The sequence below is a fragment of the Aethalodelphis obliquidens genome, unplaced genomic scaffold, assembly GCF_003676395.1.
Source record: "Aethalodelphis obliquidens isolate GAN/ISIS:26980383/991018 unplaced genomic scaffold, ASM367639v1 scaffold40, whole genome shotgun sequence".
NCBI lineage: Eukaryota > Metazoa > Chordata > Mammalia > Artiodactyla > Delphinidae > Aethalodelphis > Aethalodelphis obliquidens.
In genome coordinates this window covers 1,300,448-1,313,766 of record NW_020837984.1, presented here as the reverse complement: position 1 = coordinate 1,313,766, position 13,319 = coordinate 1,300,448, and the positions used below count along the sequence as shown (strand labels likewise).

Below are 13,319 nucleotides of genomic sequence, written 5' to 3'. Positions count from 1 at the left end.
CATAGCAGCATTATTCATAATAGTCAAAAGGAGGAAACAACCCAACTATCCATCAACTGATGAACAGATAAATGAAGCGTGGTAGGATCCACACAATAAAAAGGAATGAAATACTGATCCTTCTTGTGACACAGATGAACCTTCAAATATTGGGTTGGCCAAAAAGTGCCTTCGGTTTTTAAGTAAAAATAAAAGACACATTCTTCATTTTCACCAAGAACTTTATTGAACAACGTGTTCATCCTTTTGTTCCACTACCTTCTGCCATTTTTCAGGCAATGTCATAATTCCATCTTCCCAAAACTTTTTATCATTTTGAGCAAAGAACTGTTCCAGGTGCCTTTTACAGTTTTCCAGGGATTTGAAATTTTTTCCATTAAGAGAATTTTGTAAAGATCTAAGTAAATAGAAATCCAAAGGAGCAACGTCTGGTGAATACGGCAGACGAATCAGAACTTCCCAGCCAAACTGTAACAGTTTTTGCCTGGTCATCAAAGAAACATGCGTTTTTCTGTTGACTAATTCTGGATGCTTTTCGTCGAGTGCTGCTTTCAGTTGGTCTAATTGGGAGCAGTACTTGTTGGAATTAATTGTTTGCTTTTCCAGAAGGAGCTCATAGTAGAGGACTCCCTTCCAATCCCACCATATACACAATATCACCTTCTTTGGATGAAGACTGGCCTTTGGTGTGGTTGGTGGTGGTTCATTTCGCTTGCCCCATGATCTCTTCCATTCCACATTATTGTACAGTATCTACTTTTCATCACCTGTCACAATTTGTTTTAAAAAACAGAACGTGTTCATTACGTTTCGGTAGAGACTCATATGTGGAAATATGGTCTAGAAGGCTTTTTTCGCTTAGCTTATGTGGAACCCAAACATCAAAGCGATTCACAAAACCAAGCTGGTGCAAATGATTTTCAAAACTTGATTTGGATATTTTGAGTATGTCGGCTATCTCCCGCGTGGTATAACGTTGATTGTTCTCAATTAATGTCTCAATTTGATCGCTATCGACTTCAACTGGTCTACCCAACTGTGGAGCAACGTCCAGCGAGAAATCTGCAGCATGAAACTTCGCAAACCACTTTTGACACATTTGATCAGTCACAGCACCTTCTCCATACACTACACAAATCTTTTTTTGCATTTCGGTCCCGTTTTTACCTTTCTTGAAATAATAAAGCATAATGTGCCAAAAATGTTGTTTTCTTTCATCTTCAATATTAAAATGGCTACACAAAAGTTCACCAATTTTGATGTCTTTTAAAATGCACGCTGATATGACAGCTGTCACATACAATCTAACAAAATTGCTTTGAATGAAGTTAAAGACAACTAAGTGCTACTAGAGCCATCTTAGGGAAAAATCCGAACGAACATTTTGGCCCACCCAATATTATGCTACATGAAAGAAGCCAGTCACAAAGGACCTCATTTATACGAAATGTCCAGAATACAAAAATCCAGAGAGAATGAAAGTATATTAGTGCTAATGAGTATGGGATTTCTTTTTGGGGTGGTGAAAGTGTTCTGAAATTAGATAGTGTTAATGATTGCACAACTCTGTAAATATGCTAAAAAAATCAAATTACGCACTTTATTTATTTTTATTATATAAGTTTCAAGTGTACAGCATTATAAGTTGACATCTGTATACACTACAAAGTGATTGAACTGTACACTTTAAAATGCGTGAATTGTATGGTATATGATTTATCAATAATACTAGTATTAAGGGAAAAAAAGCTGAATGTGAATCTAACCAAGCCTATGGATCTAACTACCATTTATAGGAAATACAGGGAAATGCCTGACATGCTTTCATGAAGACCCAGTCAAGTTTAGAATGTGACACATTCTATAGGTCAAATGACCTGGTTTCTCAAATGCATCCATGGCAAGAATAAGGTGGGAGGGGGACTGCTATAAAATAAAAGAGGCTTAAGGGAGATGACAATCAAACGTAATACACGGGCCATGTTTGGATGCAGAGTTGAACAAACCAACTCTCATTTTTGAAACAGTCAGATATGTTTGATTTTAAATAGAGTAATAAATTAAAGAAAGAAATTACTGTTGCTTTAGTTAGTTGTGATAATGGAATGGTGGTTTTTAAAAATAAGTCTTTTCAGTTAGAAATGCCTAATGAAGTACATACTGGTCAAGTGACACAATGTCTTGAGTTTTCTTTAAAATTTTATAGCAAAAAAGAAAGCAAAAGTAAAAAACGAGGGGAGGGCGAAGAGCTTTGTATCATTTGTAGGATGTTGCAGCTGGGTGATGGGTATAAGGGAGTTCTTTATGCTGTTTCCTCCGCTTGTGTGTAACTTTTAAAATTTCCATAATAAAAAGTTAAAAGAAAAGTAAAGAAAGAACAAAGCACCTCCATACCTATTATGTAGGCCTTACAGTGAAAGGCAGGGAAAGGAGGAGAAACTGATTTTTGAACTTTCTCTCTTTGTTTCTTTGAAAGTCAAAAGTGAAGCTTGGACACCAGGTCCACTGAAAGTATCAGGAACAATTAGGACAGTGAGAAAAAGGTTTAGATAAAAGAGAAGAGAAAATGTGCTTAACATAAAGAGGAGAAGTGAACCAGATAACCATAAGAAAGACTAAACATCCAAAGATTTCTTGATTGGAGGAAAATCCCCACAGCTCCTAAATCATTAATATAAACTTTAGAGAGAAGATGCTAGAGAAAACTGAAATGAAAATTGAGAACAGATATCACAAATTACATCCCATACATAGAAAAGAGCATTGTTTTGTTTGCTAGTGTCTATACAATGTCAAACAATTAGATGGTTGGAAAAGTCTTTTTTGAGAGCACACTTTAGTTTTCACCTCATTTCTTGGTGTCATAAAAACATCAATGTTGTTTATCTTGTAGCTAAAATTCTAAACTGACTAGTGATGGCACGCAAATGTTTAGTTAATGTCAACACCTAAATAAAGAACATTCTTTGAATACCTCTGTTATTTTTCCCTTTAGACGCTTGCTAAATTTGTAGAGAAGTTGCCTACAACTGTGTGTGTGCGTAAGAAAAACAGAATGAAAAGAGTTTCAGGTCCTACCCTGATGGAATAAGAATGTAGGAGAGTCCATACTGCTGCCCTAATACAGGACTATTCCTATGACCTGAGTCATAGGTAATTCACCACGTAGGGCCACGTTTTAAACTCTATCAGCAAGTACAGGGAAAAGGGAAGGAACGCTCCTCTTCTAGAAGCCAAGGGCACCTGCACAACACGTGAGTTGGTTTCCCAATCTTCTATTCAAAACCCTCTCATTTGCATAGAGGCCCAGTCTCAGTGTATGTGATTTGGTTTTCTCCTTTTTTGTGAAGGTAGCCCACAAGTGGAAGACTGAATGAATGTTTGATTTATACCCCAGTTCTAAAAAAGATTTAAAATGGCTTACAATATAGAATAACATAGAATAAGCCAGGTAACATTGAGAAGAAGAAAGGAAAATGATACACTGGTGAGTGAAAAAAAAAAAAAAAGCAAGTTACAGAGCAGTATGCATAATACCCCACATATGAATAAAAATGGATAAAAATATTAGCAGAATATATACCAGAGAACATATGCTAAAATGTTAGCCATGGCTATGTCTGGGTAGTGGAATTATGAATCATTTTCATTTTCTTTTTGGTGATTTTCTGTGCTTTCTAACTTTTTAATAATCATGTATTATTTTGAAAACAGAAGAAAACTTTAAAAAGGAAAGTGAGAAAGATCTCAATTTGGTATGCAGGAGACCTGATCCCATTCACTAAATGTATGTAAGGGTAGGGACCTAAAATAGAACAAGCAGTGGAGCTAACACATACGCTGAAGGTCTATGTACCTGCTCCATGTGGGCCTATGTTTTGTCCCTAAGCTTTTTAGTAGCACAACTATTTCTCACTAACATTGAAGTAATCTTGTTATGCAACTTGATAACTGTACCTTTTGCTTAATATCCCCACTGTTCAAACTTCTGAGATGAAGCTTGTCAATAATAATTAGCCATTGTCCCCCAGTCATGTTACTGGTGTGATGGAAATCTAAATAAAGGGACATAGAGGTGCCTGATTAATTATCTCATTGTTCTGCCCTGATTGACGCTGATATCAGGCTATTTCACTACTGCCCTTAAGAGATTACTCTTGGTTATTACATAGGTTACTTGTATATTAGACTAAAATCTGAACAATCTTTAAAAGGAAAAAGAGACTAAAAAATTCATTTGTAATGGAGGGGACTGAGGTCATTCATGAAAATTAGCAAAGATCCAAAAAAACTGTGCAAAGAGATTGATTCAAGTCTCATCAAGATCTTGTAATAAGATCTTTATGGGCCAATTCCAAACTTCTCTAATTTCTCTGAGCTGATAAAAACATAGGTTCACTTAAACATGTTCCCAACTGAAGGGCGGCTTTTGAGTGCAGGGGGTCCACGTTAGCCTTGGGCAGCAGCGGTACTGCCGGTGATGCCATCACAGCCATTGTGCCCCTCCCTCCATGGGGAAATCTCACATCCTGGGTGACGGGTGCTACTGCAGAACATTACCTGCCAGAACCGCACGACCTGCGGGAAGCAGGTTTGTTGTTAAGCCTTGCTAGTGGCGATGCAGGCCGTGAGTGAGACGCAGAAGTGCAGAGTGAGGGGTGTCACTGAATCAGCCATCTTCTGAGAGTAAATTAGACCCTTGGAGTCAGTAAGGTCAGTAAGGTCCCACTGGTAAAGTATTACTCCTTTTTCTTTGTCACTTCTTTCATGTCCCTGTTTTTAAAGTTTCTATCTACTTAAGCACCTAAATCTCAGGCCATAAATAGAATTTTAATTTGTTTGGTTACTTATTTACATAAATATTTATGATTGATAATATTGTATAAATATTATTTATTATTTAAAAATCTAGTATTCATCCAAAGAACTTTAACAATCTCTGATACTCTTTGGATAGAGCAATGGTGAATGTTACAATTGCAGAATTGGTCTCTGAAGACAACTTTGCAGGTGTCCTCTTAGGGGAATGTGACATATGGCTTGGGAACAATTCTAAAAATAAACTGTATTATTAACATAATGGTGTTAAGTCACTTTGTGTTAATTAAATAGAAGTAACACTATCAAACATATCAAATATATACTTCTAAAATATTAATAAATATTTCTTTCTTCCATTTCTATTACTGTTTCTGATATATAACAGGTGAGCTACCCACATGTGCAGAGGGTTTTCTAGCAGGAAAATTGCGTTTCTGTTGCTTTTGAAATGCAGACATGTGCTTTGCCAGAGATTATCTGTAATGCAGGTGATATGTTATCAGAAATACTAAAGTAAAATTCAGTACATTAATCTAGAAGGAAAGCGGACTTGCGATTAGAAGCTGAATCTGAGTATTAGCGGGGAGTGGTATAACTGTGAGGAATACTAGAGAGAGCAAAAGGAAAACCGGTTGGGTAGGCGGATTTATGAGCTGTCATTTGCTGCCAAGAATTCCATCTCAGTAGCAGTCATCAGAAAAGCTCCTCTTTCTCTCCTAAGACGGTCAGCTGGAGTCCTCAAGCCTCCATTTGCTCCTCCTCTGAGTCTCCAGCAATCTATAGGTTTTCATTCATTAAATCAAATTGCCAAAAAACACTTTTTTCCTATATAATTTAAAATATCAATTTAAAAAGTGAATATTCGGGTTAAAAGTCATTAACCTAAAAATGATTTTATGGTGCCAGATAAAAAGGAAGTTGGTTTACGCAGGGAAGAACCAGTAGAGAGATAAACTGATAACATGCCTTGGGCAACAAATTGTATTGCTGGGCCTTGGCGGCCAACTATTTTGACCTCCGACTATGGCTGGGCAAACAGCTAAGACCAATGTAAGCAGGAGTGGAAAGTAGTGTTCAGACTTAGGGCTGATTCAGCAGGGAGGGAGGCTGGGGCAAGGGAGGACAGGTGGCCTATAAATAGCAGGTGGTCTTGGAAGGTCTATTTATAAGATGGGGAGATTAGGGCAACAATTTGCCTGCTTTGAAAGCGAGTGGCAGGTGCACACGCCAGGCCTCCTTTCTTGCATGCTGCAGCCTCATGACAAGTGGAACTTCTGACTCCAGTGACATTGACAGTCCTTCACTAGATGCTAAGATAGTGGAAAAACAAGGGGCAAGGCACAAGTCTGAGGAAAGCTGCTTTCCTACTGCTGAGAAGAAGCTTTGATATAGATAATGCATATATTACTAAAAGCAAAGTGATGAATAACTCTCTGGAAAGGATTTCAGAATTTTCCAATTGCCTGAAAGAAACATTAATTCCTCTATGTCAGGTTTGTCACCATGAAATATTACAATATGTTTTTACTTAGGTGTTAAGCTTTCTATGGGAACTTCATCTGAGTTTGAAGATGAAATCTTACCAGAAAATGCAAACTATTAACTTTTACTGCAGTGTGATCATTGGCAGGATGCCGTTAAGACCTCGGCAGCTTCTTACCTGGTGGTGGCTATCTTTTCTCCCTTTTTCCAGTCCCAAAATACAATACTGTGAAAATCGTCTAAACCAACCGACACCAGACATTTTCCATCGGCTGTATGAAAACAACACAAATGTCAAATGACTCATTTCTCAATGAAAAACCACAACATTTTATATACTGTAAAGAGGAACAAGAAATTGATCTTAAGAATATTATTTAGGCTCAAATACATTAGGAGAATAATACACTAAGGGGACCTCACTAAATGAAGTGCATAACTACTAATAGCGGAGGTTCTCAATGTATAATAACTGGTTGCTGAATTAAATCGCTGACCCAACATTCCAATCTGAGACACAGGGCTGGGGGGAGCTTCTCAGGTAAGTCACCAAAACCTTGTTTATTTTGTGTCAGACAAATCTCATGACATTTACTAGAAGAGCCATTTAACTTTGTGACTCAGTCTATTGCGCTCTAAAAAAAAACAACTGGTTCTGTTCAACCCTCCAAAATAAGAGCATCATAGAAACTAACTTGGAAAATTCTTTCAAAAGATGACTTTATAATTTAAAAAAATCTTAATGTCTTAGTTTCCCTATTTCAAATGTAATATGCTTGTTGTAGAACATTTAGATGATAGCGACAAAGGAAATTTAAAAATCATCCAAATTTCTAGGCCTACATTTGATATATATCCTTATCAGTTTCTCTACCTAAACGTGCTTTGAAAAGACAAAACCAGGATCATAATGAACATACTCTTACTTATTGTTTTTACTTGTTATATGATGAACATTTTCCCTTAGTATTAAATATTATTTATAACACTATCAATAATTCGGACAGGTTGTTTTCCAAAATAAAAAAATATATATGATATGTAAATGAATTTGAAATCAAAATAGTTAATTTGCTTTCTCATTTCAAGACAGAAGAAGAGGTACAGTCAGTAAGTCTTTCCTTTGCTGCCTCCTCACAAAGCTTCACAGGAGAAACATCTCAGGTCAGCAGTTCCTCCCTAGCCTGGAGTGGGCTAGGAGATGGCTGGCCAAGCTCACCAAGGCTCAGTTTAGCAGGGTGTATTCTCCGGCCACACACAGCCAATGGCCTTAGGGTAAAGAAACATGAGTATGTGATAAACCGTTTTCCACAGCCCACTCAGGGTTTCAACTGGTATTTTCAAAGACAGCCCTGGGGTAGATGCCAAATTAGGATTGCCAGGGAAAATAAAGGAGCCTAGTCAAATTGGAATTTCAGATAAGCAATGAATAATTTCTTAGTACAAGTATGTCCCTTGCAATGTTATATTGCATGCAATTATATTGCATGGGACATACTTGTACTAAGAAATTATTTGTTGCTTATCTGAAATTCCAATTTAATTGGGCCTCCTGTACTTTTATTTGCTATATCTGGTGACCCTCCCCAAATGCTGCTTAACTAACGCCCAACCCTTGGGTGCCCTTACTTGTTCCAGAGACCCTCCCCCGACCAACTGGGAACCATAGTCTGCTCCTTTTCTGGAGGAAAAAGGAGAGTAAGAGCCTGGCTTAACAAACCAAATCCTCCCCAATCCTCTACTACCACCAAGTATGAGGCAAGGATTTGAAAGTTACATTAACCCTTTCAAGCTCCTAGACTACAGTAGGTGAAGACATTAACACTTTGACAAAGGCCTAAATCACCACCAGGTGAGTATTATAAACAAATGTGTCTTCTTAATCACAATATGTCTTTATGCTTAAATGTTACCAGGCTTTAAACTGTGCCCCGTGTCTTTTCATGCATTTGGGAGAAGGGACTGGTGATGACTTCCGATTCATTACCAGCAACATCACTTTTCCTGTACCTCTTGGTGTGGCCTGGTTACATTTCCATATTAGCATGTCTCTGTATTTGGTGATTTTATTTTTATTAGAGAGTTCTCTCTCCCTTTTTAGATCCTAAACTCTTATTTAAGACTTACAGTACTTGTATCACATTTCCAACATGATCTTCGTACTGAGATGGTTTTCAATGAATTCTGATGATACTGGGAGATAAAAATGGAATATGCCTACGGATGGTGCAGAGGGAATGGGAATATTCTGTTATATAAAAATTTTAATCAAAAGCACTGCACAGATATTCAGTGTCTCTTTTTTTTTTTTGCATTTGTTAATTCTACATTTTGTTTTCTTTTGTAACCTGTGTAGCTATATTAGTATGTCTTTCTTAGAATGCAAACATCCACACATTTTAAATGATAGGTTTTTTTCTTTTACATTTTATGTCTTTTGAAGAAGTCCTCAGGGTAAGTTGATTTTTTTTTTTTTTTTTTGCTTCTTTTTATTGGAATTTCTGCAAGGCCCCATCAGCTTGTCTTCCCAGTTATACCACCTTTCTACCCCAGTTTGTGACTATGAGTAACAATGAAGCAGCAGAACAAATCTAGAGGTGCCTCAACAACCATACCTCTTCTTTAGGATGGTGACTGTTTCTTGAATTCTGCAGGTGTGGGCAATTTCTACATACCACACAGTTTGGAAATATAATTGGCTATCTTTAACTTTTTCTGAGTTTTTGTTTCCCCTCACAGAGGCTTGATCTTAGCTTTGAAAATCCATTGTTCCTTGACCATTTAGTCAGAGTTTTTGATTTTCAACCATATTTTTAGGGTTTAAGTAATGTCCTTTCAAATCTTTCCAGTCACAGTATGTATTAATTATGGATATTTTGTGACATAGTCCAGAAATAATTCTAAGGAGCTTAATGTCAACAGTAAAGGGCAAATTAGAAAGAGAAATATCTTACTCAGATAATTACAAGTTGGTCCTGTATTCAGGGCTCATAAAAAATGCATAGGTTTTTGGAACCGACACAATGAAATCACACTAGTCTTAGATGTGCCCTTGTGGAAATCAGTATTATTCAATGAAGGTTTTTAAAAATATGAGGATGATATTTAGGCTAGAATATATTTATATCTGAACATTTCCCTTTCTAATTGGTTTTCTGTTCATGTGGAAGCACTTTCCTGTCTGCAAGTACAGAAGCAAAGACGGCTCTGTTTTCCCCAGACAGTGAAAATAAATCCACAACGAGTTGCTCAATTAAGTGACACAATATAAATTCATTCTTTCTAGTTGACATAATTTAGAGGTATGGGTTATGTTGTTAGAAATGGTTTTGATTAAAAATGTCATCTTTTTTGTTTGCTTTGGAAGAGTGGCAAGAATAGATTAATCTAAAGTCCTAGGTGTAACTGCTTATCTGCTGTCTAGTTTTCACATCATTTGCCCGCTTTGTATTTCCATGACAATCTCTTTCTCTAATTTCTTTCTGTTATCGGCAGGTTTCCACAACACCCCCCAAGATGAGCTGACGTGTAAGAGACAGGTGGGTGTGGAGATACGCTGAGGCACTCAGATGGGGCCACCAGCTAGGTAATAACCAATGTAGGTGTCCTGTTTACATGGTTAAACTGGGAAACCTAAATCATCTTCTCTTTCAGCATTCTGACTTGAACTCCTCACTTTACTGCAAGCATCCAAAAAGAAGGGATAGATACTCCTGCTCATGAAAGTGTTTGACTCATGGCTGTTCTAGGACAGGGGTCTCTTTTCACGAGGGTGCTGTTGCACGTGGCAGCCTCTATGCACCACCATGCCCACACCACATTTACACTGGAGAGCGGGGGTGGAGGCAGCTGGAGGCACTGGCCATCGGGTAGAAGGAGTGAGGAAGTAGGGGGGCACAATGAGTGGTCCAGGTACAACTCTCATGCTAAAAGTTTACACCAGCCCTGGCGGAGGGCAGGGGCAGGAAAGGGCAGGAGGACCGAGAGGGGGAGCACAGCCGGCACGGCTTCCACCAGCTGACGGCCCCAGGCCTGGTGGCTTTCTCACGGGACTGAGAGCCAGGAGACCTGGATCCTCGCTCTGGATCTGCCACTGTCTGACTTTTACCGCAGCCATACAACCAGACTCTCTGTATCTACATACTTGGCCTATAAAGTGGTGCAGGCATCTGTTTAAGACTAAAGCTATATCATTATAACACAAGGTACTACTATCAATATAAATTAAACCAAAGAGGCTTCAGGTCACACCTTCAGTAGGGCCATAGAGACCACAAAGATCAATCGACCACAGTTCATCTGCATGTAACCATACACGGTGATGGATCAAACACAGTACATACTTCCTTACTTCCTGAATGGTCCTTAATGTTAGCGCCTTCTCAAACTATCACCTAGCTTCCTTTCTGCCATTTATAAATTAACATCGTATTTCAACTCTGAGACAAAAATATAATTTTCCATAATCAAAAATACCACATTCGGGGCTTCCCTGGTGGCGCAGTGGTTGAGAGTCCGCCTGCCGATGCAGGGGACACAGGTTCATGACCTGGTCCGGGAAGAACCCACGTGCCGTGGAGCGGCTGGGCCCGTGAGCCATGGCCGCTGAGCCTGCGCGTCTGGAGCCTGTGCTCCGCAATGGGAGAGGCCACAGCAGTGAGAGGCCTGCGTACCGCAAAAAACAAAAAACAAAACAAACAAAAAAACCCCACATTTGCTGCATAAATGGACGCTTCCTTAGTGACTATTATCTGGGGAATAGAGAATGTATTGTTAAAACTGAAATATCCTTTTTATGCAGAAAGTATTTTATATCTGGGCATTTCTTTATTTTCCCAAAATGGGAATTAGAAGCAGTGACAGAATCAGCTTCTCGGCCTCTTCCAGAGTGCCTGGTTTCTCTATCCCGGGCAATGACGTAAGGGGCTGCCTTACGAGGGGAAGATTTCTAAGTGCAGCTAATTTCTCGATCTTCCTTTTATAAAACCACTAAGCCCAGAAGAGACGGAAGCTCTCAGAAATGCAGAGATCAAGTTACTGGGTACCAGCTTATTGCTACTAACTTGCCTCATAATCAATGTTTTTGATCAACATTCCTCTAATCTCTTCTCTAAACGTATTCAGCATGAGTTAGTTCTTCTGATTTTCCTAAATTTAAAAACCAAAAATTTATTCAATTCTCTAGAAAAAATAATCTGATGATTATTGAATTCTATTTCTAGTATTCTAAATTTCCTGCCACTGTTTATACATTAATACACATACACACATTTCAGTTGAAATCAGTGAGTAGATACTTTGAGTTCTACTTTTTTTCTTAACTTGATACATAGAAATGTGTATGAAATACACATGGTCCACATACTTGTCATTTTGAATTATAGCTTTTGTTAAACAGTGCCAAATTGTCTACTAGAATTATTGAGTCAATTTGCAAAGTTGCTGACAATATGAATATGAGAGTCTCCATAACCTAGTGCACATTTAGCTTTTATTATTTTATTTAATGGGTATCTTACCACTCTTCTAGAACATACTGATTAATATAATTTTTATATTAAGTATACACATGTGTATCCGCTAGCAAGTTAATTTAGGAAAAGAACACAGTTCAGCCATCAGGTAGAACTGTTAAAATAAAAAAAAAAGCAGAAATCCATTCACATCTTTGGAATAGAATCTTATTTGAACTCAAATTATAGTTTCATTTTAGATTTTACTGCTTTATCAAGGATACATGGTACACTTATGAAAGTTGTATGTACATCAAACTCCTGGAAGTTTAGGACTTTGTATTCACCGTTTATCAGGTGCATTATCTGGGCCTTCAACTGGCAGGTGGTAGCCAAGTAATTCTCTCTTCCTTGCTCCTCATGCCTTATGTACCTCACATGCCCACCAGCGTAGAGTATGAACAATTTAGGTTTGATTTTTACTAATTCAATAACCAAAGTATTGAATAACTTCTAATAGTGATATAACAACTCAGATTTGTATAGTAGGTTACAGCATATGAGAATAAGCGTGTGACACACTCACACAAATCTGTACCATGTGATTGGTCAGAGAATAAAGATAACGTTCATCCAAAGATGGTTTACAATGTGAAGTTCTAGTAGCAGTAGTGAAAGGCAAGACAGAGAGCATTAAGCAAAACTTCATTCATTCATTCATTCATTCACGTTTTTGGAGTAGCTTCTGTGTCTCTACAGCATGTGCAGTGGGGAACAGAGAGATGGGCTAGATGAGTAGTTTACTGTCTGAGAAGGGCACAGGAGCTGCTAAGACACATAACTACTGTACCACATAGACTCTAACAGGTACCACAAGAGCAATGACAACAAATGGGCTAAGGGATACAGAAGAAGGGACAGGACATTTCTCCCTGGAAGGATGGAGGAGAAAACTTTGAGCTTGGTCTTAAAGGATGGTTGGACTTGAACAGACACATGGTAACAGCATGAGCAAAGGAACACAGGCAAAAAGGACAGGAATGCATTTAGGTTCTACAGTTAGGTAGACGGAAAGGAGCACGAGTGGGTTAGTGGGTGAAAACACTGCAAAGGAAGGTTGAGGCCAGATCATAGAAGGCCATGAATGTCCAAACATGGGCTCAGCCCTGAGTCAGTCAACCAAGGGGAGTCTATGTGGTAGCAATGTAATTGCACTTCCAGAAGACTCCAGAAATGGGCAGGATGGATTGGACAAAGTGGGGATGGAATCAGAGACCAGCATAACCACCATGCACAGACTAGAGGAAGTTCGGGCCTGAACTAGGAGAGTAGAGAGGGAGGTACATAAGAGAGAGACTGGGGTTGTGAAATGGAATTTAACAACCAATATTATACACATTGCACATATTAAACATTTGAACGAAATTTAGAAAAAGGAAATTACAGAATCAGTTTTCTGTAGAAAGTTTAGAAATTTTTTCTACAGATCTAATATCTACATTGGGGTTATTAAAAATTTCTAGGTTAAAAACACCTTTTGCGATAGGCCCTCATTCTTCAATT

General features: G+C 38.2%; 1 protein-coding gene across 1 annotated transcript in view; it reads right to left on the bottom strand.

The window, feature by feature from the left end:
• The window catches only part of EML6 (EMAP like 6), a 280,775-nt gene that overhangs the window by 92,842 nt on the left and 174,614 nt on the right, over window positions 1-13,319 (bottom strand). Inside the window, exon 17 of the mRNA XM_027131630.1 lies at window positions 6,482-6,575. Within this exon, the coding sequence (XP_026987431.1) occupies window positions 6,482-6,575 (94 nt within the window). The remainder of the gene's footprint in view (window positions 1-6,481; window positions 6,576-13,319) is intronic.